Raw genomic sequence first — 26,458 nt, 5'->3', positions numbered from 1 at the left:
CATAACAGGAAACAGCTGTCAGAAGCAATCCCAGTGTCTGGCTCTTTAGGTCTGGGTCTGGACTCCTGTACAGGTTGTTCTGTTTGTTTTTGAGAACATGCTTGGTTCTTGTAAAGGTGTCCTGGAGTCAGCGGGCTGGAGGAACTCTAGGTTCCCGTGTGTCTGGGCATTAGTTAGTAACATGGCTGATAGGATGACAAATTCATGTAGCAGACATGCAAAATATTTGTACTTTTGCTGCCATTTATTTGTTTGTTCTTGACATTTTTGTCTTGTCTGTAAATGGCAAAGGCAACTGCTTTTATCTGAGCTAGGTTTACAAGTTCACGGAACAGAAAGACTTCAGGAATTATGTAACACAGCAGATTTAAATCCAAAGCTTAAAGTTGCTTTAACAGTATTTTTTAAATGAACAATGTGTTAGGTGCACTTCAACAGTGGCAGCTTCTAGCAGCTACAAGCGGCTGATTGTACCAAAAATGTCTGACAGATTTATTGGATGCAACCTCAGCAGCAGCAAATTAGACTTCCAGTCATGTGGAAAGAAAGTTTTCACACAGCTCTGTGGAAAAATAAGTACACCCAATGATTCAGTGGCTTGTAGAATCACCTTTATTCGCAGTAACTTGAAGTAATCGTTTTCTGTGTGACTTTATCAGTTCTTCACATCGCTGGGGAGGAATTTTGGCCCAGCCTTCTTTGTGGCTTGCAGGGTGAGGTTTGCGGGGTGTTTGTCTATTTACAGCTTTCTTATGGTTCCACCAGAGCATTTCAGTCGGGCTGAGGTCTGGACTTTGGCTGGATCATTGCAGCACCTTGATTCTTTTCCTTTTCAGCCTTTTGTACATTTACTGCTGTGCTTGGGATCATTGTCCTGTTGGACAGATGGCCTCACATTTTACTCTAAAATACTTTGCTATAGAGAGGACTCAGTGTTTAGGTCAGCGACTGCAAGTTGCCCAGTTCTATAGCTGCAAAACAAGGCCTAATCACCAGCCCTCCACCACCATGCTGGCAGTTGGTATGAGGTGTTTGTGCTGATGTGCTGGGTTTGGTTTTCTCCAAATGTGCTGCTGTGCATTATGGACAGACATCTCGATTTGGTCACATCTACCAAAGTCTTGTGGTTTGTTCAGATGCAGTTTAGCAAACCTGACTTATGGATATGGATTTGAGCACTACGGATCCGAGAGTGCATGAACTTGCTGGAAATTCTACGATGTTAACTATGACCTGAATGCTCAAGACCAGCAAAATACCAAAACTTCTCCTTTTATAGAGGAGCAATCAATTATTTAAGTACCACACCAAGATTGAACCGATTTTTGCTTCCCAAGAACTGGTGAAAACTAAAAGTGAGGAATAAAGGAGATTTACGGTACATTCACCATGTCACCAGATACTTAAATAAATCAGTGTTAATCTGTACATGTGGAACAACTTGTTACTCACTTATTTTCCACAATAATTTTAAGGTGAGGTGTTGATGTGTCAGCGTTGTGTTAATTTCCAGTTAGTGCAGGTTTAAAGATGCTTATCAGTTTCCAGAAAAACAATGTTTACTTCTGTTTACACACACTGAAAAAAATGCAATAGGGTGGTTGTTGAATCTGCATAGAATTACTTCATATATCCAGCATGACTAATTTAAATTTCACATCTAAACATATTTTTGTCTTTTAATTTTCACATATTCTTTAAGAATATTCATTCTTTTAGAACAAATCATGTTGAAAAGAAACAAGTTAGTCGTGTTTTATCCTCAAGCTCCGCCCCCTGGAAAGGAAAAATCGGCTGCACTGTCCGCCATTTTTGTCTCTCGCTTTGGAAAATCTACTACCATCTGGAGTTTTACACTTGAAGGTAAATAGGATTTTAAAGCTAACACACCAGTGAGAAAGAGTGTAGACCCTTTATATATGTGGACTTTTACTGGGGTGTTGTTATTTTACAGGTATGTGGGCTGTTTATCGAAAACCATGAAAGGCCAATGTTAGGCTCCAGTTAGCTAATGGTAACCGAAATTATGCGATAAGCAAATTAGTAATTAACATATATAATGTGAGTTAATATTGTTTGTATATTCTTTCAGTCTAAATTAACAGACTATTACAAACTTGCATCGGTGTCTGTAGTAAGTGGTGGTACCTGCAGTGTCTTAACCATTAAACAAGCTAATGTAGGGCCGGGATATGACTAGTTTGTTGAAACATGTCTGCTGCCAATGTGACTGCTCACACACGGTAACATTACCAGCACATAGCCACAGCCGCTATAAACATGCTGAAAGGTCAATCTAGCTTCTGTAGTCAGCAGCTGGAAGACTCAACACAGACCCAAGATTCAGTGTAACGGTTATCTAAATGTTGTGTGTCCTGTTTGTAAGCCCAGAAAAAGAAATTAAATAAAATGACGACCTTGAGCTTCAAGCTAATGTAAGCGTAATGCTATAGCATAAAGCGACTAATGCAATGATGACGTTGTTAAATTAGTAAAAATACAGTAAATATATCCAACATGAATCAGTTATATTTTTGGTCTAAACATAATTAAGTCTCACGCCTTTCACTTGTTTTAGAAGGATGTTCAGTCTTTTAAAACCAGTCATATCAAAATAACAGAAAATAGTTGTGTTTTCTGTTGAAACTCCACCCCCCCGGGCGTGTTCTGCGAGGGAAAATTCACTGTGGCGGTCCGCCATTTTTTGTCGTTGCTTCGTTTACGTTTGGTGCTGAGCTTTACTTTGTCGAGGTAAACTGAAAACTACATGTTTGAGAGGAAACGAAGAGAACATCCATTATATGGGGAAGTTTTTCTCATGAATTCCTGTTGAGCAACATAATGGAAAAAACAAGTCATTCCTTAAGTTAACTAACGATAATGCTAGCTTAAGCTGCAGGACAATATTATGTGCATTAGCTTTTTTTCAGTGTGTGCCCAGTCACATTCGCTTGTTTTTTCTCAGTGAATACAGACTAACAAACTCGTGTCCATTTAGTTAACTGGTTGTACCTAAAATGTTTTAGTTAAACAGTTAAATAAGCTAGTTTGCCATGGGGTGGGCTCTGTTGGGGGGGGGGGGGTGAAGATTTGCATATGTTATCTCACATTCTGTAAGGTAAATTTTCTGGAAAGGTCAAATTAACTAATTTAACTAAGTATTAATGAAAGACCTTGATGTGTATATGACAATAATAGATGTAGTTTCTGGGTCATTTGGCAGAACTGCAAAATGGCCAGAAGGAGGCAACTGCTGTGATTGCAAACAGGCTTTGGGTGGTATGGAAGTAAGGGCAACTATGGAACTGCTCAGCAACATGGGACCCATAGCTAATAAATAGTAACATGACAAAAAATAACAACTTTGTGTGGATGTAACCTTGTGAGATTTGAGATTTTGACAGCATTTTTATGTGACAACTTGTCTTTTTAGATAAATGCAGAGTTTAAGCGCATTACCACCATGCCACTGCAGTCCAGATTACTCTCGCAGATAGATGTGCTATCTGACAAACTCATAAAGGTCTTCAAAAGGCGAGGAGGACAAATAGGAAGAAGACTGCAGAACATTCTGGAGCCCACGGCCCAGGTAAGAAAAAAATAATTTGTGTATACACTTTAGGGAAAATAATAATTTTAACAAAATGCTGCTTGTCACTCTATGCCAGGAGTATGTTGAAAATCACCTGGGATTTTCACAATTTACCATGGGTGCGTTTTTTGTTTTTGTTTTTTCTTTTACCTGCATCAGAACGATGTGTGGAGTTCATAGTTGAACACCTCTCTATGCTCTGACAGTATTCTGCTTCTTTGCATGGAGATTTCACTTCATGCATTACCTTTTTAAGCATTCTGAGGACTCAAATCACATGCTGTAATGAATCCATTTTTGTTCACCTAATGTGTTAATGTTAACATTTTTTGGAATAGTGACACAGATTAAAATAAGATTTGGTATAATGTTCTTTGACCAGTGTTCTGTTTAATTAAATTTTGGAATTCTGCATTTTCTAGGCCACAGATGAAGCCATTATCCAACGATCTAATAAGGAAACAACCATGGGAATTTACATCATAAAGTCAAGAGATGCCAATGGCAGCCCTGAGGACATCGGGATAGTCCTTGAAGGCCAGAGAGTCTGGCAGGATTTGGATAACTATACCCTAGCAGCTGCAATGCTGTTTGGACTAATGTACACTTTGAACCTCACCTACCCACTGGAAAAGTATACCTTCGAGGTATTATAGAAACTGGTTATGGAGCTCAAAAGGAACAGCCTTTCAAAGAAGGCCCAGGTTCTCAGGACCAGACTGTACGATTGAACAGTTTTCCAGTTATGATGTGGGAACAACATGTTTACCTCTTCGAATATGTACCATCCTTTCTTTTAAGCCAGCACTGGTAAAGTTGCAGTACATAGTGAAACTTATTTTTCTGGCACTTTTCAACTTGGGGCCTTTATTACTGCAGTTTTCACTTTTCAAGCCATGGTTTTGTTTTTTTTTTTAAATTCAAACTTTGAATGTCCATTTTTCTCAATGGAAATGGCGCCTTGCACCAATTTCACCAATTTGCAATTTTTTTCCCAAGGTGCACCACTACAAACAGATTGCATCGTGTAGTATTAGTGATTGTGATGTTTAGTGATAGAAGCAAGCCAATACTAATCAGTTTAGGTCTCTTGGTTGTGTGCCTGTGGGTTATAATGTTGTTTTAAGTCTCTTCTTTGTGTCATTTTAATAATTACACCCCTGTTGCCATATTACCTTACCTTATGGTTCTTACATTTAAAAAACTATTTTTTACATAAGTGCGATGTCACAAGGCCCCACAATGTTGAATTCAGGTTCCAGCAGATAACTTTGAGGAATGTTGTGGAATGTTTTTCAAGAGATGCATTGTACAAATATGACTCATGTATATTTTGGAAGCCTGAATTGAAAGTCCATTTTTACAACTGTGTAGTATTTTCAAAAATACAGGTCATTGTTCAAAAATGTTTTGCTTATTTCTTTGATTGAGAGAAAGTGTACAGTACATACAGTAAGATCAGCCTTAATTTAGTTTTATTTATTGAACACTCAATTATATATTAGATTATATATTATATATTAGAAATTTGTTATAAAATAAAATAAGCTTACCATAAAATAATCTTGTCAATATAACACATAGTAGTCCAATACAATTAACACAAAAAGTTCATGTCTGATAAACAAGTGGTTTCTATAAATATTTGACCGGAATGAAAAACATAACAACAACATAAAAAAGTCATGTTCGTGTTACCAGAAAAATGTGTGCAGGTATAACATAAAAAACTAAGGTTAACCAAACATAACTTAATTTCGTGCAACCGCTTACAATAATTTTTTTATGTTTATCCCACTGATTATTTTTTTCAGTGCAGAGACATACAGTATGTATGTACACGTTTTTGCACCAGAAGCCGTGCCAAGTGTCTAAAGAATAAAACAAACAGTACATGAGCCCCCATGAGGTATGACACAGATGCTATCATTTTTAATAACGTACGCGCCGTAAATGCATCTCTGCTTTCCTGAAAATAAATATAAAAACGTGACTACTCGATTAAATCCTCATTCATTTAAAAAGAGCAGATTGTTATGTTAGTCTGTACTTGTGTTTCTTATTTCTTTGGGGCTTCACGGTGCCTTCAATGTCCGAATCTTTGCAGTAAATCAAGCATGTGCAAATAAACGTACAAACCTCGGCCTGATTAGTGAACATTATAAAGGTATTCTGGTACAAATCTGTCCGGATTACCTGTCCCTGCTAAAACTGACCCTCAAAGAGATCATTAAGTGTGAGTGTGAATTCTTAATGAGAGCTGAAAATCATTCTGGTGTGTAACTGGACACTGTACTGTACACAGTAACTCTTTTTCCAACTCTTTTCCCCCTGATCAAAAGTTTGCTGAAGGTCTTAAAAATTCCTCACCTTCAGTTAAATTTATGGCAGCACTCATTAGCTGAAATAAAACAGATTAATGCAAGTGCAATTAAATGTGACCTATAGGTTTAATAATGCAGTGGAGTCTACCTAAGCATGTCTTTTCTATTTTCCCCTACCATCATGGGGTCCTAATAAAAGCTCTTTTTAAGAACGGTTACAAGTGAAACAGTGGAAAAGGAGACTGCAGAGGATATTTTGACTGCTCTAGATTCTGTTTGCGACCGTGAATTACAGAAGCACAGATAAAATTTGAACTACAGCACTCTGTAAATCAAAGGCGGTACAGTTAAATTCTTTCTTTGCAATTTTAAATGTTCTGTTCTGGGACCTTAAGTGTTGGTGCGAGATTTTTCTGTTGATCTTGAGTGTTAGTCCAGATCATGCTGTCCCACTGGGATGGGGTATTAGTTCAGAGAAAAGGAAGCCACTACCTCATTATGCTGCTAATTTTAGGCACCAGGAAAAGATGTTTGGAAACTCTTGGCCCAGATTCCAAGTGCTGGAGTGGTACCCACTCTGCTCTCAATTCCCATGGGTAAAGAAGGGGTGATTTTGGTACTTGAGCAAGCTCAAAGAAACAATTTACAACATATACAATGGAACTTCAAAAGTGTCTTATCAGAGCCAGGCATCAAACATGAATGATTCCATATGAAATAGCAACTTTCTGTTTACTGTAATTAGGGGAATATTTTTCCATTAGGGAAGTAAAAATAAATTAACATGGCTTTACTTGAGAAGCTGACGTGTAACTACACATGTTTTTTCCTCCTTGGAAAAAAAAAAAACAGGTGGGGATTAAAGCTCATAATGCCTTAAAAAGCACGAAGCTGATCGTGAAGCTACAGAATCAGTACTTTAAGCTCAAACCTGAAACCTAAACTGTGTCTTGGGGCTACAACAAATTTTTTATTCATTTAAGTGGATGTGGAGCACATACTCGTAAACTTCGCTGTCAAAATTCTGCGTTCTGAGTCAGATTTCTGTCCAATAGTGGATTTAATATAATGGTAATAGACTGTATGGTATTGTACCACCCTCTGTCATGTGACAAAAATACTGACAAATAAACTGAAACCATAGATGGAGCTAAGACTCGCTACAGAAGTGACATTACACAACTGTATCAGTATTGTTACTTTACATCGATTGGTATACATTTTAAAATGATACATCTAAAGAAAAGTGTTATTTTCTTAATAGATGGATGGGTACATGTTATATATATTTATGGACTGATTGCAACTATTTACTGGAAATTAATTTGACTCAACCTTAATGTACAAAAATTGCATGTTGTTTTACTCAGTCATCTATTTATAGAGTGTTACACGGGCATAAAAACTTGAAAAGCATGCAGAACACTCTTAAATCCTGGCGTCGGCTCTGTGTTGACCATAAACCTAGCAGGAGTTGTGTGGGGAGGCATAGGAGGGTAAAACCTTACAAACATGATGGCTGATTAATTGCAGATGAAAGAAATGACACTTGAACGATGGGCTTCGAGGAAACGTTCTCAAAGGGAACAGCTGATGAGAGGATGTGGCGCCTAGCCTCTTATAAAAGTCTGCGGTGGTTATTAAGACAAGGTCAGTGACGGTTTTACATTCGTTTTAGAGGAAATCCTGCAGATTGGCAAAATACGGAGTGGGTGTCCTTACATCGCTGGGTCACTATCGTCAGAAATGAAAGAAATGTTGTTACTTCAAAGCTGCCACATAAAAATACAGGTATCAAAAATCTCACAGATGTCTCGTAACCCAAAATATTTTCTGTGGGAAATCACCGAACTAAATGCTTTCAGAAAACAAACTATTTAGGACTATTGTATAAATACACAACAGGACCTAATCTGGCGCTTTCCTGGGCTGGTGAAAAGAAAAGTGTTTGTTGTTCTGCTGAAACATCCATTTACTGTACTGTACATCAGAATACCGTCCCTGCCCGGCCGTTCAAGACCACCCACCCACACAGTGTTGAAACACAGTCAAGAAACAGTCATTAAACTGTTTCCCCAGGTCACTCAAAATCAGACTTGTTAAAGCAGCAAACTGGAGGAAAGAAACCCTGCTGTTTCAACAGGCTCCAGCCTCACCACGCTTACTGACCCTGGCAGATAATACTCTTGCTTTCTCAATCTTAAATGCCCAACTGTTTCGTTTGTGTCATTTTTTTCCTGTTGCGATACAGGAGTTGATTGCCTCTTTGTTCCTGTGATGAAGGCCAGGGGTCTTTATTAGGCACAAAAGTTTATTTGACTGAAGGAAGAATAGATTAGGACAAAGTGACCTTGCACGTTGACTTCTATGTTCATCCCGTTCTTGTGTAAACGTAATATTTCAGCGACGAGTCGGTGAATCATCCTTACATCTGGCACAAACATCTGGGTCTCAAGGATAACCTGCGTCTTCATATGTTGTGACTAAATTTCACAGAAATGACTTAGAACAAAGTGTTGACATATTTTATATCCAAAAGGTCAAAGGTCAACTTCACTGTGCAGGTGCCTTTCTGTACATTATTCAACATCTCAGGAAAAAAAAAAGGGGAGAGTGTGACCATATTTCACATTTCGTCACATATTTAAGTACACACACACACACACACACACAGAAAATGCAAGGTAGGTACATATAGACATATATAGATATAATGATTTTTGTACAGACATGCATTATAAGTATTGATGTAGACTTGATGATTAAGGCAGCAACTTCTAATTGATTTTTTTTAACCCAGTTTCATATTATAAATGTTTGTACAGGTCAGTCATGCGTGTGGGTATTCTATCACATTTTGATTTTAAATTGACCGTTTCCTGAACAATGTACAGCACCAGTAAAGAACAATAAGGAAAAAATGTTTTGTAACTGCTGTCACTTCAGGGCATTTTTATCTGGAAATGCGCAACTGTTAGAGGTTGCACGTTACCAAATAAAGTAGAAAGGAAGACAATATAAAATCTAAAACAACTCAAAACAAGGACAACTGCTTTAAAACCCATGGTACTGTGGTTAACACATTTGCCTTAAATATGAAAGATCCCAGTTTGAGACAGGGAGCAAACAAAATCCCGACAAGCTAGTGTGCTAATGGTGCCGGTCTCAAGACCCGATGGATGGCAGGGTTGTGCCAAAAAAAGATATATGATGTAAAAATATGTGCCAAATCAAATATTATGATCCATCCACCGTGATGATCTCTTGGGAAATAAGACAGCAGCCGCAAGTAACTTTTATTTGTAGATGCGCCTTTGAAATAGTATCTGTGCCCTACATAAGTAACAATATATTCATATTTTTGGCAGGTAGATAAAGACTGGAGGAACTTTACAAAATCCAGACCACCAACCGCTGTATAGGTCCAGTGGTCTCCTTACCATAACCCATTCACACAGCACACCTACTGGGTGCTCAGCTCTGCCAGACATTACACCCTCCGTCTTTCCCAGTATGTCATCTGTTCTGTCAGCTCTCGGGTGTAGCAGGTGTAGCTCACTGATTTCACTAAGGGAGATGTTAAAAAAGACCTTCTTTAGCATTCAAAACAGCAGTTTTTCCAATGCACAAAAAAGAAACTGAATAACAAGCAGACAAAATATAAAATGAATTATTAAAAAAAAGCAACTACTAAAATCATAAAGCATGAAAATACTTTCACTGGAGGACGTGCACAAACTTTCTTCTGCTGTTAATTTCGCAACATCGTGATCTATAGGTGGGAATTTATTTCCAAAGCATTGGGAACAGGCAGCACGGTGGCATGGTGGTTAGCACTGGTGCCGCACAGCAAGAAGGTCCTGAGTTCAATTCCACCATCAGGCCGGGGTCTTTCTGTGTGGAGTTTGCGTGTTCTCCCCGTGTTTGCGTGGGTTCCCTCCGGGTACTCCGGCTTCCTCCCACCGTCCAAAGACATGCAGCTTGTGGGGATAGGCTAATTGGATAATCCAAATTGTCACTAGGTGTGAATATGAGTGCGAATGGTTGTCTGTCCCTGTGTGTTGGCCCTGCGACAGACTGGCGACCTGTCCAGGGTGTACCCTGCCTCTCGCCCAATGACAGCTGGGATAGGCTCCAGCGCCCCCCGCGACCCTGAAAAGGATAAGCGGAAGCGAATGGATGGATGGGAACAAACAGTGCACTGCTGCACCTTCAGCTCTAAACTCTGCTCAACTTTCTTTTGTTTCCATATCAGCAGCATCTCCGCCATCTGTTGCACCTTATCTCTCAGAGACACTATGACATGAATAAGTACTAGTTGCTTTGTCTCTTGCCATCTCTGCAGTTGAGAGCACACTGGCCACCTTGTTTGACTGACGTGATCTCTGGGATATACAACAATGCAAAGAGCCCTTGCAGAACCCACAGGTGTTAAATCTTTTCATTCGTGTACATTATTTCCTGCACACTAAGGTTTGCATCAAGGCCTAGCCATTGTTGTCGTTAGCAAAAATGAGAACATGACACGCAGCCCTTCACAGAAATGCTTTTCAGAGCAACAGCCAGCAGGTCTGTTTTAAAAACAGATGTTATATTTAAACAATCGTGTTCAGTTCAGACTGCCATTATCCTTTTTATGACTCTAATAAACAACAAATGCTTCCAGGACAACTTTAGCAGCACAAGTTTGATTGCAATTGGATAAATGACTATAACAACAACACAGCTGCCAAAGTAAAACTGTGCTTATTCACACCGCGCAACTCTAGCTACCATGACTGGTTCAATAGGTTGTTAATAACAACATTAATGGATCTCACACTGGCATTCAAGGCCCACACTGACACAGAGAGGAATGTTTCTTGTGTTTTGGTTTTGAGCGTGCTGAATAGACGTCATTTTGACTATTGTACTGATTTTCACACAGATAGTGTGACAGTGTTTGCATACTTGAAGAAACCGGTGGGAAGATTAGTTAATTGGCATCAAAGCAGGTATGGCAGGGCCCGCCACATTATTCTTTGTGCGAGCAGCGGGCAGCGCAGGTGAAATGGAGTTCATGACGTCAGCCTGTCACACCAGTCAGGACTGCACACAACATAGGACGAACCTCAGCATGCACATACTGCACATTTTTAAAGGTCATAAACTCTGACATAGAGGGAGGCAGCAGAGATGCAGACTGTGCTTCTCCTAATGAAAATGTTCATATACTGCAGTGGGGAAGGATTTTATTTGAAGAAAAACACTTAAAAGGGAAGTCAAAAGCATAAGTGGGGAAACCAATCAAAGCACAGTGTGTTACCAAATCATAGCCTTACTGCTTCTGTTTTAAAGCCAATGGCTTTGGAATGATGGATGAGCACACATTCAGTGGGATTTCTTTTTTTTCCTTTTTTTACTGTAGGAGGAATTTCTCTCTGGCAGGAGCCAATCCATAAATAGGTGCCAATTTGAGACGAGTTTCTCCCAAAGTGGTGAGGTGTGGGTGGCTCTGTGGAACTATAGTTCATAAAAAGGCAATGAGGAAAATGTTGTGCTGCCACATTTTTGGCTTTCGTTCCTCTTGCTTTCTTTCTCTCTTTGCAAATTCTGTGTGGCAAACTTCTATTTGATGCATAACAAACATGTGTGATATCCCTTATGAGCACAATATCTCTCCAGTGATGTTTCATCAAAGCAGGCAGACCGATTGGTAGAGCATTTGTGGATGGTTACTCTGGTTGTCTTCCTGTCTTTAATTTTGGTGTATGACACGCTAACTTGCATTCCTACAACAGATCCATTGGACTTACAAATGTTAGTCATCTATTAAGAAATAGAAAACAACAATTAATACGATCTAATTTCAATCTATGCACTGACATGTGTGCATACTCAACTTTTTAGAGGATAAATGATATAAATAGTCACGTTTGGAGTTCTTTGTTCAGTAAAACATGTATTTTAAGCTATTCAGCTTTTCAGATCACGGGTGCTTGTGCTTCGTATCCAAGTCTGGGTTTACAGCTAGTTTTAATCCACTGGTACAATGCTGATTCTTGCATGAACGGAGGCCAAAAGCTGTAGTGACTGCCATCACAGACGGTATCATTCAGCTTCTACTACAAAATTTAAAGACTCTGCTTTATTCAGTTAAAATAGCTAGTGCTGTCTGCTGTATTTCACTGTCAAGACTCAGCAGTAAAGATGTGTGACTAATTTTGCGAATATGTCACAAACTGACTTCCACAAACACAATTAGACAAGATCAGGGTTGTGTAATTTCGCACAATCGATCTGCTTCCTATCAGTGCACCACATGTTTATTTTAACATAAAGTGGATGATTTATGAAGACTTCTGGATAAATTCCTTGGCTTTTGCATCACTATGCAGGTGATTGTTCTGCCAAGACACTCACGGCGAGGGCTTCTGTGCAAGAGTCAGCCTGCAATATGGGCCAAAGATAACATGATGTTTGAATGTTTTGTTTTTTCCCTCTCCTACTTCAGCAGAAGGTGAGAAACCGAGCTACCAGCATTGCTCTCATATTTGTAAGCACAGTTCTTTACCAGAGATATGAGGTCTGTGGAAGCTGGGGGTTGTTATAAATTACCTGGTGATGAAAGTGATAATCCTTGTCAAAACATCTCCTATACTGGCATGGGCAGAGTCCAGATCGCTGCCCATCTCTCCCTGCAAAGCTTTGTCACACTTGATTAGATCACGATCTGTTTGTGGTTGACTTAGGAGCAAAAGAATGCAGTTACATGGGATGTATACTAGTAAGTAAATGCATAGAGTCTGTTCTTTAGTCTTAAGACTGAAAACAAATATTCCAATTGCACACGAATAAAACTGAAGCGGGAAACCTTCTAACCTCTGACTTGGTGTTAGCAGTGTATTGATGTGAACTCTAGACCGGGTTTCCAAAAGATAAAAGTAATCTGCCTATTTAATAGCGTTTCAGACCCTACTAACAATTCCCTGGGTCAAAGCGAAGTCTGTTTACACCGCTTTAATCGAGGGATGCTTGTCACACGAAGGTTTTCGAGAACAAGGAATCATTTAAGGATTAATTACTTTGTTTAACATGCGTGCAGCCTGAAAGCATTTCGAAACCACTATATACCTAAACACATTAAGGGCTAGGTTGTACTGCACCTCACATTTCCACAAACTTTTTTCGAGTAGCCAGACATTTAACCACGTAATGACCGTGATAAGTCCCCTTTATCAAGCCAAAGAAAATGCTTTGAGGTTCTGTAGATAATAATTAAGATGATACAGTCACTAGGAGCTTGCAGAGGGCAACTTCATGTTTAATTGCTTAAATCAACATGATAAGATGCTCTTTAAATGTCTGCGTAGCTCTGACAAAGCATGCTGACATTTTGAACAGGCATTCACTGTTTACTTATTCAAGGCCTCCATTACAAAGATCAAATCAGCTACAAACATCAAGATGAAAAACAATGTGAGAGCACGTAGGATTTGTTTCATGTTTTTACAAACACGGAAAAGAAATCACTTAAATCACAGAAGGGTTTACTGGACAGGAGGCTAAAAGACGTTATTCAAAAAACAAGAATTCTCAGCTAAAAATGTTATATCATCCCACTCTTACTCATCAGACTGGACTGCTCAGCACAAACACAATCTCATAATCATTACCATTACAGATGAAAGGCAAAGCCCAATTAGAGTGGCTCCAATTGCTGCAATTAAATAAGTGTGGTTGAATGATAATATCTTTTCCCCCCAGAAATAAAGAAAAAGTCCAGAGTATTGAATAATCATACAATCAAAAACAATCAAGTGGACTTTGAAGTTGTTGCACTACCAAATCTTAGGGATACATCTGGTGTAGAAATGGTGTTTTGGGCTCGGCCGACAGGCGCCGTTGGCCCACTGGGTTGTGGGCCATGGGGTCGGGCCTACTTATTCCAGTACTGTAGTGCTGCTTTTGGGTTGCTGAGGACACTGACATGTGTTCCCACCCACAGCGCATTGCAACAGACCGCCAGAGTCCACAGCCCTTTCACAGCCATCCAAGAGTTGTCCCATGATCCCATCCCTGCATCAAAACCAGCTGAGTGTGAGTGGTAAGCACTCGTGCTCGCACATAATTTATAGTTGACTCTACTCTTGCAACCAGTTGATCACTCTGTAAACAAAAACGCTATCAGTGGAACGAAGCTTTGTTGCTTTATTCTGCATTTGTAAGGGTTTTAGAAGTTTACTTCACATTTTCTTTTACCGTCTCGTCATTTTTCACCACCCTCGTACGTTTTCTTGTATCAAAAGCACGCTGTCTATTTCACAGCTGAAGAGCTGTTCACAGGACAGTTTTCCAGCTGGGCTGACATCCAGTGTAGTTCCCCTTCACCCAGTGGACTTCAGGAGCACTCAAGCATGCCAAACAGAATACACCCTGATTGCGCTGGACTGGGACAGCAGCTATTTCTTCAGTAGTTAGACACTACTGGAGCAAACAAACACTGCAGCCAATTTGCTATCTTAAATCAACAAAAAATGCTGAGGTGGATCTATCTCAATAGGACTAATTATTATTCCGATGGTGAGCAGCTGCCTGAAATGATAAAGTGGGAATTTACGTGTGCAGGTCAGTTGTAGCCATGCTGTGTTTTTACTCTTTTTTTTGCACTGGGAACACCTGTGAATGGTTTCATCGACAGCGTTATTTATGCTAAAGTGTCTATAGCAGCTGCTGCAATTTAATGTCTTTTGACTTCAAGTGCAAAGGGAAACTTTTTCTAGTTGAAAGTAGAACGCAAACCAAAAACCACAACATCTTCTGACTTGTAAACAAACAGCTTGACCATTGCCACAAGTTTTATCCAATCGTTATCCTGACTATGAATAGCGGGCAAAAGCTTCAGGACATTAAACACAGCGATCATACTTAAGTAGAGAACCTAAAAGGCGACTTTTGAAAGGAATACTTCAGATCTAGGAAAAAAAAATTTTTTCGGACAACCAGAAGCTGAAGATTATTATTGCAAAGTTAATTGAGGGCTCCAGTAATTAGTGGGATTGCTGCTGCTACTGGGATAATCAGCCATTTAGCTGTATTTATATAAACTACCCAGTTGCTTGCATATTTTAGTTTGGAGCCAACATGTGGGTCAGAGTATTAATAGTAGTCGACATAATTATTGTGTCATTTATTTCAGTGATTTGTTTAGTTTAACCAATACTTTAAGATCTGAAACTGTCATTGATTAAAAAAATCTAAAACAAAGTCTGAATGGAAAGGAGAAGGTGTTAAAAATCCAGGCAGGAGCTTTCATTTTCTATTTATTTATCAACTCATTTAATTATTATTTTTGAACCTACTTTCTCAGCAATGATCTTACCAGGTCAGTGACAAACTGTACATTACTGATACTAATAATGGTGGGAGGGAGTACACATACACACCGCAACATGTGGTTCAGTTGTACTTCCTGGCCTTCTTTGGAGGTATAATCTGTCACATATTATGAACTTTGACAGAAGTGTGAGGGAAATACATGAAAATGCCTCAGGGGGACTCATGGCCGACTTAAACACTAACAGACCGTGCCAGACTTCTCACAACAGGTATTTGTGAAGAGGCGATAGCACAAGCGAGAGGTGAAAGTTTAGCTTAAGTTACTTCAAATGAGAAAATGCTGTCGCAGGCCTTTCATGTCCTTGACTCAAACGCTTTGTGTCGCTCAGCGTGGTAATAACCATGAGAAAGCGGTTTTTGTGATGATGTCACCACATCCTAATTTGATTGTTCTTTTTTCACCTTGCTCTAGGGCATCTCTCCTACATCCTGTAAGAAAGCAATTCAATATACAAATACATTCCTACTATACAATGCACACACAGGTTAGGTTACACTAGGTGATGCCTTGATCAGTCAGTAAATTGTGTAAGTGATCTTTACACAGGCTATATTCCAACGTAAACAAGGGTGTTAGCATGTCAAAAACAACAGAACTAACTACTACATAAAATCTTACAACGGCGAATCAACAGTTCAGCAAAAACTGTTTTTGAAATGTCAAAAAACAAAGTAAGCAAACACGTGAAAGCAAACAGAGATATATGTACTTCACATATAGCACACAGAGGAGTCTGATGATTGTGGGACCAATGTTTACTCTTCTTTTAGCCGTAGCAAGAAGTAACTGTCTGTTTTGTTAGTATTACAGCGTACTCGCTATTTAAAGACAAAGGTACAATGAAAGAAAATCAAAAAGTTGAAAAGAGTAGTAAACGTGAAGTACATGTAACCAAGGCTATAAATATTCACTGGATGTGGCTAAAATTTGCAGTAGAGCTAATTCAGTGTGAGTTTGTTAGAAGTGTGATGATACACAGTAGCTAAGTGTGTCCCACTTTTGAGTCTGTCAGTCATCTCTTTTTTGATTCTTTTTTGCACCACAGACCACTTCCTACCATAAACCAATTATAATTCCTTACACAAGTTAGGCCGCCGAGTACTCGTAACAATAACCTTCCATAAAACCCTCCGTTTATGCTGCAGAGGTTGTTGCCTCTCCCAGGATACTCTGAGCATTTTTTTTTTCTTTAACTAAATAATTTTCTAGCTGGCAAGATTAATAAAAGCTGTCAGCACCGCTGCCATTGCCACGAACGCTACTCCTTCAGCTTCTTCTTCTCTCTTAGTACTTTAGAAGATTTCATCATTACTTCAGACTGATGATAGTTTCACTTTCTTAAATACCTTGTCTCCAAATAAGCGTGGTTTATAAAAAACAGTCACAGTGTTCGAGCCTCCCACAGTTCCCTGCTTCTCTCACGTATAGATTTCTTTTTAGTGTTTTTGTATTTTCTGTTACTCCAAACCTACGTTTCAGTGGCAAGGTACTTCCTTCCTGACCGGGAGCAAAGACTTTCTGTGTGTACCTTTCTGCATGTCTTCAGGCTTGTTTCTCAGCGTGCCCTTCAGAGTGCAGAAAATTGCATTACAGTCCTGGCAGAAATTTTCCCGACGCAAAATGGTAACCCGATCTTTCATCCTTAATGAGGACATATTTCATGGCAAATGCACGATCACTTAAACTGTTCACCTCACTTTACTCAAATCACATTTTTCCTGACAGGGACAAGTGATACCCGCACAACTCAAATGTCCAGAAATGTCTGAAGGCCAGAAGCTTAACATGATATATTGTTTTAGAATAAATAATAAGTGTAGCTCTGAGCATTTTCACTGCTTTGCTTGAGAGAGAGGACACTGTGCCCATGTTCACATATCCTTACAAGGCAGGGTGTTTGTTTAATACAGCCCATCACTTCTGTGTCTTTTTAGTAGCACAGCGAGAGGAAGACAAACACCCTAATGACATCATGATCTGGTGTTCATTTGATAGTTTTGAACATAGGCAGCCCACCTGGTTTTGATTTTGCAGCTTGAATGCCGGTCGGGGTTACCTTATTTTATTGGAAATCTTGTTCATATATTCCCTGCCTGGTCCTCACTGACCTCTGACAGCTCCCATGGGGCTCATGGGTACATCCAGGAAGCACTAAGCTGCTGTGTTTCGCATGCTGCTCGTTGAGATGACACCCAGTTTGAAGTGAGTTTGTATAGGCCTCCTATTTAGTCACTCATGGTTCGAGAGAAGGAAGTGGTGGTGTCTTGTCACTGAACTGTAATGAGCTGTTTGACTCAGTAATGAAAGAGGCGTGGTGCCCGAGACACGAGCCAGCACGACTGTATTTTGTTACAAAGACAAGCTGGCGTAGCAGTAATGTTAGACACACATTACACATTAACACACATTGAGCAGACACGTCAGTCTCAAAATGTACAGTACATGCACACACAGTATGGTTTAGCACTGTGATGAAATCATTTCGTTATTTGGCTTAGAGTGCTTTTAAAGGTTTGATCAGCTGGTACAAGCTTAATAAAAAAAACTGCAAACCAAAGGGTTTTAATAGATTTTGTAAGGAAAGCAGAATGTGAATCTTACAAAGGGTCTTCCCACTCCAGCTGTGGAAAATGCTCTGCAATGTATTGATGATGACAGGGCTTTAGATAAGGTCCTGGAATCCCATATGATTATAGTAAATAGAAGATATCTTGGCAGTGAAGCGCTTCATCTTTGTCCAAATAATATAATCAAACAGTGACATTTATTTGTAATCTTTGTGAGAATAACTTAAATGTTTCCTTCTGAGACTTTTCAGTTTTTTCATCTTACAATGCAGCTTACCAGTTTTTTTTTTCCATTTCACACACACGCACACACACACGCGCGCGCACACACACGCACACACACACACACACGCACACACACACACACACGCACACTTGACTGTGTGATTTATTAACCACTAGTGTATTTATTTCAGGAGTTGCTTGGCCAGTCCTGTGTTTTTGCTAAGGCATAAAGCACGCTAAATCACACAAGTCCCCACAAAGCTCAATTGTGCAATGCTCTTTCAGGAACAGCCCAAATCCATGTGAGATATAAAATAGTGAATAATAGCTTTGGACTTAGCTGGGATAGACCCTGACACTGGGGCGCTGCTTTGCTTCAAACATAACGTTTCTTTTCCTTGACATGGATCACAATCCTGATGTAAAGCTGGCATTCTGTTCTGATTTAGACTAATAATTTACTGCATCTGGCATCAGGGTCTGTGCAACAAGACCAAAGGCACAGCACAAACTTTCAAGAAGAACATAATATTTCTGCAACCTAATCAGTTTAAGATGACCCTCTTCTTTGTGAAAAACACAATTTGCTGCTTCTAGCAGACTTTCTAGACTTGCTGAACCATTAATATAGATATAATCACAGGTCTCTTCCAGAGGATTTTACCCTCAGAGGGAATTCCTCTCTGGTGTGTGCCTGACTCCCTTCAAAGCCAAAGTGTGACTTACAAATGGCTTGCTGTGAATGAGTGACGGAGGACATGAGAGAAGTCCAACAGTCTCTTTGTGGAGTATAAATGTTGCTCAAAGGGAGATAAAAGCACATGCACTGGCATCCCCTACCACTGGAGTATGTTTTTAAAAACTCAGTTTTATACATTAATCATGTGTTTTCTTTGCAACTGATTCTTATAAGCTTAAAGATCATTTACAGCAGCCTTCAGCTAAAGCCAATTAAAACACCTTCACTAAAACTGAGTAATCACATCCTGTCCTGGTTCATCTTACAATATCATGAAGGTTGCAAGACTCAGCAGATCCGAATGACGAGACACTCATCAGAATGACAAAGTGAAACACGGGCCCGCTACCCCGCCATCAAAGCAAGTTCAGAGCTGCCTTTTTGAAAAACAATGGTGCAACAGCTAATGTGGCTCATTGAAACGCTCGGCTGGCCATGAATGGCCACATTTCCCCACGATAAAAGACGTCTTCAGAGGTGAGACTGTGTCACTTCGACTGGCGCCTGGCTTCACCTGAGTGCATAACCTCACCAGCGTCAGGTCAGCAATCTCTGTAGCTAAATACACACAATTACTGTATATTTGAGCATCAGGAAATATATTCCATCAGCTCAGCAGTTTGCTCAGTGCCAAAGTCCCTCAACACCCTGTGTTATTTGTGTTAAATTTAAAGCTGCCAGTATAATCCACTTATAAGTCTGATTCTAATTTATAATTCAGTGTATAGGCATCAATAATACAATTATTATATTCCCATGTTCCATATTTTCCATGCAGTATTTGATTGTAGGGGTAGTATATACTGTACTCTGTATTGTATTTGTGCATGTACAGTATATGTGCCCTACCACAGGGAGTATGCTTGCCATTGCTAACCCACAAAGGGAGGGAGTGGTGGGCTGCGGGCCACTGACTTTGGCCAGCTGTTGTTAGAATTATACAGCGTGGTCAGATCAACTGAGGGTGACCCTGCTTGCTGAAGGCAAACACACAAATAGGATTTGGTAGAAGAGCAGGATCCAAATAATCCAATAAATATTTAAAGTTCAGGAAATTCTTAGCTTGATTTGGTTTAATTGACTTGCTCTGGCAAGAATGCTGCTTTATTGCACTACAGTGTGTATTTAGCAGTGCAGTAATATCCAAACTTTATTACATTTTGGCACACTATATTTTTGGCTTTTAATAATCAGTTTAGGAGAACTGCAACTGAACAAATTGTCATTCAGAACCTTTTTGTCTAAAGATACATATGCATATGCATACGGGAGGTCTGTTAAGAGAGCCTCCGTGCAAAAAGAATAGGAATTCTAGTAGGGACCAGCAACAAACCACCACGCACACACTGCAATGGGTTACACAAAATTTATTTGTTCTTCCTCTAGGCAAACTACCGGCTGAAGACAACCCCGGCCAGGGATCCAAAGCCCAAAGACCACCGCGGTCCGAGTTCTTCGCCTAGTTACAAACAGGGGAGAGAGGGTCACTGCACGAACACGCAACCAACACGTATCAATCCTGCAGCTCCCTAAAACAGGTTTGCCACCCACCTTTTCAGGCTTTAACTTTGTTCGAGGCTGGGTCTCCACATTACCTCCCGGCAGTTAAACTTCCCCGAGCTGGTCCAGTTCTTCTTATCGGGGCGCAGGAGGTCTCCAGTCTAGTGCTCGTTTTCCTCTTTTCCAACACGTCCCTTTTTTTCCAGCACGTCCTCTCTTTTCCAGCACGTCCTCTCACAGCTCCATAGGAATGCGTCCTCCTTTCCACGTCCTCCGTTTCGTTAAAAGCAAAAACCAGGCCAGGCTAAAAAAAAATCCTTTCTATTAAAAATGCGCACACTTTGTCCTGGATCTCCGGGGCTCTCCTGCTTCACCGAGGTCCTACTAAAAACAACAACAACACTTCCTGCTTCCTCTCCCCTTTATAAAGAGGAACTCCAATCAGCCGCTCCCTGTATTCAACTCCGCCTCACTGGCAGCTGGGCTAGAGTAAAATCTCCCCTCCCACACAGGTGCAACAACCGTAAATAAACACAAAAACATGCAATTAATCCAAAACAAACTCAAAAACAAAACCAACAAAACTTAGGGGGGGGGGGGGGGGGGTTCTCTCCGTCCTTTCCCACCATGCTATACTCCGTAACACCCACCCCAACTTTTTCCTAGCCTGTCCTCGGGCACTCTACTAAGTATATCGAGGTGGGGGCTTCCCGAGATTTTCACGGGCAGATCTCCTTAAACCCTCCTGAGTTGCAGGGGCGGACTTGTTGGAGGACGGATAGTGACCTGGCCCTGGCATCTGCTGTGCCATACTCCATAGAAGTAACCACTGGTCTGAGGCTGTCGCTATATCATGCGCAGCTGCCGTTCCTGGTTCTAAGGCGCCACCTCCTGTTTTATCATTGACGGAAGGCAAGAAAGTACATATGCGCAGGCGATTACGATGGACCACTCTAACAGGCCCATCTTTACCTTCTGGCCGAACTCTGTAGACTGGGTTCATAGGGTTTGGCTGGCCAACTACAATTTGGATCTCTTCCTCCCAGTGTGCTGCCAGTTTACCCTGTCCGTCCCTTCTTGTCGTATGGACTAGAACCCTTTCCCCTGGGAGCAATGGTGCTGCCCTAGCCCCAACATCATACCCGTCCTTCATCCGGCCTGCAGCCTTCTGGCTGCTCTTTTCCACCATCTGGTATGCCAGCCTCAAGCGCTCATGATGTCTCCTCACCCACTCCTGTGTCGTGGTTGACTCCATGGGTCTCTTCGTCCCCATAAACAGCTCGCCTGGCAGACGAGCATTCCATCCAAACATCAGGTAATGGGGGGTGTAACCTGTAGACGCATGGACAGAGTTATTATAAGCCTGGAGCAGTTCGGGCAAACATTGTACCCACCGAGTCCGCCTCTCTTCCTCTAGGGTGGACAGCATATTTATTAATGTCTGATTGAAACGTTCACAGGCCCCATTTCCCTGAGGATGATAGGCAGTAGTTCGACTTTTCCGACAATTATAATACTGACAGAGCTCCTTTATGAGGGCGGACTCGAAATTAGCACCTTGATCCGAGTGCAGTTGTTCTGGGCATCCAATTGGCTGAATAATATGTTTCAACAACATCTTCGCTGTAGTTGCAGCGGTCTGGTCCCTGGTAGGTATTGCCCAAGCATACTTTGTAAACAAATCAGTGGCGACCAAAATGTACTGGTATGAGTCTGCCGGTCTACCTAATGTCAGGAAATCAACTGCCACGGTTTGGAGAGGTGCGTGTGTAAGAACAGGACTAAGTGGGGCCTGACCGTCACCACGACCTTTATGACGTACACACCGTTCACAGGATGTTGTCCAGTCCCGCACTCTCTTCTCCATTTGAAGCCAATAAAAACTACGGCGCAGCATCGAAAGTGTCTTTGCCACCCCCAAATGACCATTCCTTTCATGGAAAGCCTTCCATGTTGGTTGCTGTTCCTCCAAAGGAACAAGGATTTGGTAGTACGCCTCACAGGTGTTGGAATCCACCCCCCTGCGGACCAGAACACCCTCCAACAACTCCAGCCGTGACCATTGTTTCATGTAGTTTAAGACTGCAGTAGGCTCCTGGCGTCTTTCCTCCCCAGATGGCATCTTTCCTCGGGCCATGTAGTATCTCACTCTATGCAGCGTGGGGTCCTGCTCTTGTAAGCCTTGCCAGCATCCTGGATCCCAATCGATGTTCACAGCCTGAACCCATGCTTTTTCGTCCACCCTCTGTGGAGGCACCAAATCCTGGGGTTGCACCTGCAATGGCATTCTAGACAGAACATCAGCATTCACATTTTCCTGGCCAGGCCGATACTTAATATCAAATTGATAATTTGCGAGCTGGGCTACCCACCGTTGTTCCACTGCGCCCACTTTTGCAGTCGATAAATGGACCAATGGATTATTATCAGTATAAACTGTGAACAGAGACCCCCATAGATAATCTTTAAATTTCTCAGTCACCGCCCACTTCAAAGCGAGCAGCTCCAGTTTAAAGGAGCTATAGTTTGCATCATCCCTTTCGGCGGGTGCTAAGCTTCTGCTAGCATAGGCTATCACACATTCCTTCCCATCTTGTACTTGAGACAGTACTGCACCAAGGCCCACTTTACTGGCATCCGTATAAAGCCGGAAGGGTAATCTGAAATCAGCAAAAGCTAAAATAGGAGCCTCGAGCAATTTCTGCTTCAGAAGATCAAAGGACTGCTGACAATCCTCATCCCAATTTATGGGGATATTCTGTTTTTTATTCTTCGGTACTCCCACTAGCAGCGAGTTAAGAGGCCTAGTAACACCCGCAAACCCTGCAATGAACCGCCGATAATAACCGGCAAAGCCCAAGAAGGAACGCACCTGATGAATAGTCTGCGGGGCCGGCCACTTCTGTACAGCGGCAATCTTATCAGGGTCCGGAGCCACACCCTCACTGTTCATCAGGTGACCCAGGAACTTCACCTGTTGCTGGAAAAGAACACATTTATCAGGTCGCAACTTCAGCCCATAGCTCTTCAATCTTGCAAACACTGCCTGCAGATGTTCTAGGTGGCTGTCAAAATCCGGTGAATATACTATCACATCATCCAGATAGACAAAAGCGGACTCTGTGATTTGACTTCCCAAACAACTCTGCATCAACCTTTGAAATGTTGCTGGAGCATTACACAATCCAAAAGGCATTCTTTCAAACTCATACAAGCCAAAAGGAGTACAAAATGCAGTTTTTTTCCCTGTCAGCTTCAGAAACTTTCACTTGCCAATACCCACTTGCTAGATCAAGGGTGGAGTAGTATTTTGATTTAGTCAGCATCGTCAAGGTCTCTTCAATTCTAGGTAATGGATGGGCGTCTTTATGTGTCACTGCATTCAACTTGCGGTAATCCACACAAAATCTCAATTCCCCATTCTTTTTCCTTACCAGGACAATGGGTGCTGCCCAGGGACTTGTACTCTCTCGCACCACCCCTGATCGAATCATATTATTCAGCAATTCTCGCACTTCCTGATACATTTTAGGGGGGATTGGCCTATACCGCTCTCTAATAGGAGGTGCCATACCTGTCGGAATAGAGTGCGTAATTACATCTGTGTGGCCATAATCCTCTTCGTCGGCAGCAAACACATCGCCCCACTTCCTCAAGAGACCATTTAACTTTTCCTGCTCCTCCATAGATAGATTCGACCGCCCTTGTGTCATAACTTCAATGTGAGGAGCTTTACCAGATGGTTCCGAGCTCACCTGGGATACGCCCACTTCAACGATGCCTGGCCTGGTTTGCTCAAACGTGACTTCAAAAGGTTCCTGAATGTCGACATTTTCCGTGGAGAATGTAGCCAGGGCCTCATAACGTCGTAACGTAATAGGAAAAGGATTGAGATTCCTTACTTTGATGGGGACCCGGCCTCTATAGACAGTTCCTAGCGATCGAGCAACGGCAACTGTACTAGGCCCTTCCAATGGCTCCACCAAGATACATTGTCCTTTCCTCAGTGTCTGTGGGGCCCTAGCCCAAATCACCTGCTCACTGTGCTCAGGGATCTTCACCGGGTGGCGGTAAGCGGGTCGCAGGGTCCCTACTTGTGGTACGGGGACAGCTGCCTGAATTCTTTGACAGTCCTGAAAAGCAGATGCCCACGCTTGTTGAGCGTCTACAGTCGAGCCAACAGGCCAGGTCTGGGTCTGCGTCTGAGGTTTCAAAAAAAACACATCCCAACATGGAACGATGATGTTCATACCTAATATAGGTAATGCATTAGAATTATTGGGGTCGTCCTTTGAAATCACAATTCCCATATCTTTCAGGGTAATGTCTCCCACCTGTACTTCAGCTAACACATAGCCCACGTAAGGAATAGCCAATCCATTCGCGGCCTTCAGCTTTAGCCAATTAAGATCACTCTCTTTCCCCGGCTCCTGTTCACCAAACAATCTCCTAAAACAGGCTTGTGGCATTAATGTTACATTAGACCCAGTATCCAGCAAAAATGTCACTTCTTTACCATCAATGAATACTTCTACTTGACGGCATGCCCCTAAAAATTGAGGGTGGTTTAACTGAGTTGGACCACTATCATCCTTTCCAATCACCTGGCCCATAGCGACTGGATTTACTCGTTTAAAGCCATCTGAGATGAAGTGCCCCGACACTCTCTTGCCATGTGTCCACTAACTCCACACCTACTACAAATAGGCTGCCCATGCTCATCCCACTTGTGCCGTGGTCGCTCCACTAACCGTGGGGTTTGCTTTGTCACCGGGGGTGGCTCGGACACTTCAACACCTCCCCTATATTGAGGAGAACTAAGGTTCCACCTTTCTCGCTCACCTCTAGGAGCTGAAAACGTCCGTGGCATTGGTGCTGGTCGGACAAATTCCCTCAGCTCCTCCTGAAGAGTATTTTTGAGATCCATAATTTGCTCCTTCATTTCTGCAAGGATCTCCACTTTAAACTTATCTCTCCAATTCAGAGTATCCTGCCACTTTAAATCCCCTCTTACTACAGCACAAGCGGAGTCCTCATGTACGCCATACAGCGCATCCGCTTCCAATTGCAGAGCCTCTTTACGCACCTGTTCAAATGAGAGGTCAGGATCGTGCCTTAATAAACGCCGCAGATCACGCTGTATCTCACCCTCCCTAAGACCCAAGACAAACTGATCACGCAGGTGCAGGTCAGCCCGCCGAAACCCTTGTGGCTCTTTTGTCTGCAGGCGATGGCCCAACTCCCTTAAGCGTAACGTGAACTTTCTAATAGGCTCTTCTGTCCTTTGTCTACATTCATAAAACATGGCACGCAGGGTACCCACGGCTGTTTTGTCCCCATACAGTTCTTTAAGCTGAAGAAAGATTTTATCTGGCGTATCCCGCTCCGCTTGTTCCAGAATAAGAATTTCACGTCGTGATTCTCCTCCTAATGCACTCAATACAAAATCACATTGCTGTTCTATCGACCACTTTTGAGCACGGAGCATTGCGCTAATTTGACTCTCCCAATCTTCATAATTCGTATTAAGCCCACAAAATTTTGGTACCCAGGGCGCACCGATAAAAAATGGTGACGCCATATTCCTGGTTTCAGATAACTCATCCGCCATATTAATCAGTCTAAGGCAGGTAGGTTTGTATACTGGTCACAAATCCTGTCGACAAACGCCAAATGTTACGGGAGGTCTGTTAAGAGAGCCTCCGTGCAAAAAGAATAGGAATTCTAGTAGGGACCAGCAACAAACCACCACGCACACACTGCAATGGGTTACACAAAATTTATTTGTTCTTCCTCTAGGCAAACTACCGGCTGAAGACAACCCCGGCCAGGGATCCAAAGCCCAAAGACCACCGCGGTCCGAGTTCTTCGCCTAGTTACAAACAGGGGAGAGAGGGTCACTGCACGAACACGCAACCAACACGTATCAATCCTGCAGCTCCCTAAAACAGGTTTGCCACCCACCTTTTCAGGCTTTAACTTTGTTCGAGGCTGGGTCTCCACATTACCTCCCGGCAGTTAAACTTCCCCGAGCTGGTCCAGTTCTTCTTATCGGGGCGCAGGAGGTCTCCAGTCTAGTGCTCGTTTTCCTCTTTTCCAACACGTCCCTTTTTTTCCAGCACGTCCTCTCTT

At 41.8% G+C, this 26,458-nt stretch overlaps 2 protein-coding genes across 5 annotated transcripts; one reads left to right on the top strand and one right to left on the bottom strand.

Moving 5' to 3' along the window:
* The first annotated feature begins 1,731 nt into the window (after positions 1 to 1,731).
* Positions 1,732 to 5,307, top strand: LOC146646361 (uncharacterized). Of its 3 annotated transcripts, none has more exons than XM_085391612.1 (3): positions 1,732 to 1,863; positions 3,434 to 3,589; positions 4,015 to 5,303. In XM_085391612.1, exons 2-3 carry the CDS (start codon positions 3,464 to 3,466, stop codon positions 4,246 to 4,248), a joined length of 360 nt encoding a protein of 119 aa, XP_085247738.1. In that variant the 5' UTR covers positions 1,732 to 1,863; positions 3,434 to 3,463; the 3' UTR covers positions 4,249 to 5,303. The 3 variants fall into 3 exon arrangements, with proteins under 3 accessions (XP_085247738.1, XP_085247740.1, XP_085247739.1); XM_085391614.1 differs by having other exon boundaries at positions 1,848 to 1,954; positions 4,015 to 5,307; XM_085391613.1 differs by lacking the exon at positions 1,732 to 1,863 and adding an exon at positions 2,671 to 2,751 and having other exon boundaries at positions 4,015 to 5,306.
* A 14,871-nt stretch (positions 5,308 to 20,178) lies between these two features.
* Positions 20,179 to 26,458, bottom strand: LOC146646360 (uncharacterized). Of its 2 annotated transcripts, XM_085391915.1 has the most exons (3): positions 26,291 to 26,458; positions 23,199 to 26,198; positions 20,179 to 21,658 (listed from the first exon to the last, which is right to left on the bottom strand). In XM_085391915.1, exon 2 carries the CDS (start codon positions 24,937 to 24,939, stop codon positions 23,533 to 23,535), a length of 1,407 nt encoding a protein of 468 aa, XP_085248041.1. In that variant the 5' UTR covers positions 24,940 to 26,198; positions 26,291 to 26,458; the 3' UTR covers positions 20,179 to 21,658; positions 23,199 to 23,532. The 2 variants fall into 2 exon arrangements, with proteins under 2 accessions (XP_085248041.1, XP_085248040.1); XM_085391914.1 differs by having other exon boundaries at positions 23,199 to 26,458.

Source organism: Rhamphochromis longiceps, linkage group LG19, assembly GCF_057381845.1.
Source record: "Rhamphochromis longiceps isolate RC_006_pf linkage group LG19, R_longiceps_female_GT1.1, whole genome shotgun sequence".
NCBI lineage: Eukaryota > Metazoa > Chordata > Actinopteri > Cichliformes > Cichlidae > Rhamphochromis > Rhamphochromis longiceps.
The sequence above is the reverse complement of the archived record's forward strand: the minus strand, read 5'-3'. Positions and strand labels throughout refer to the sequence as shown.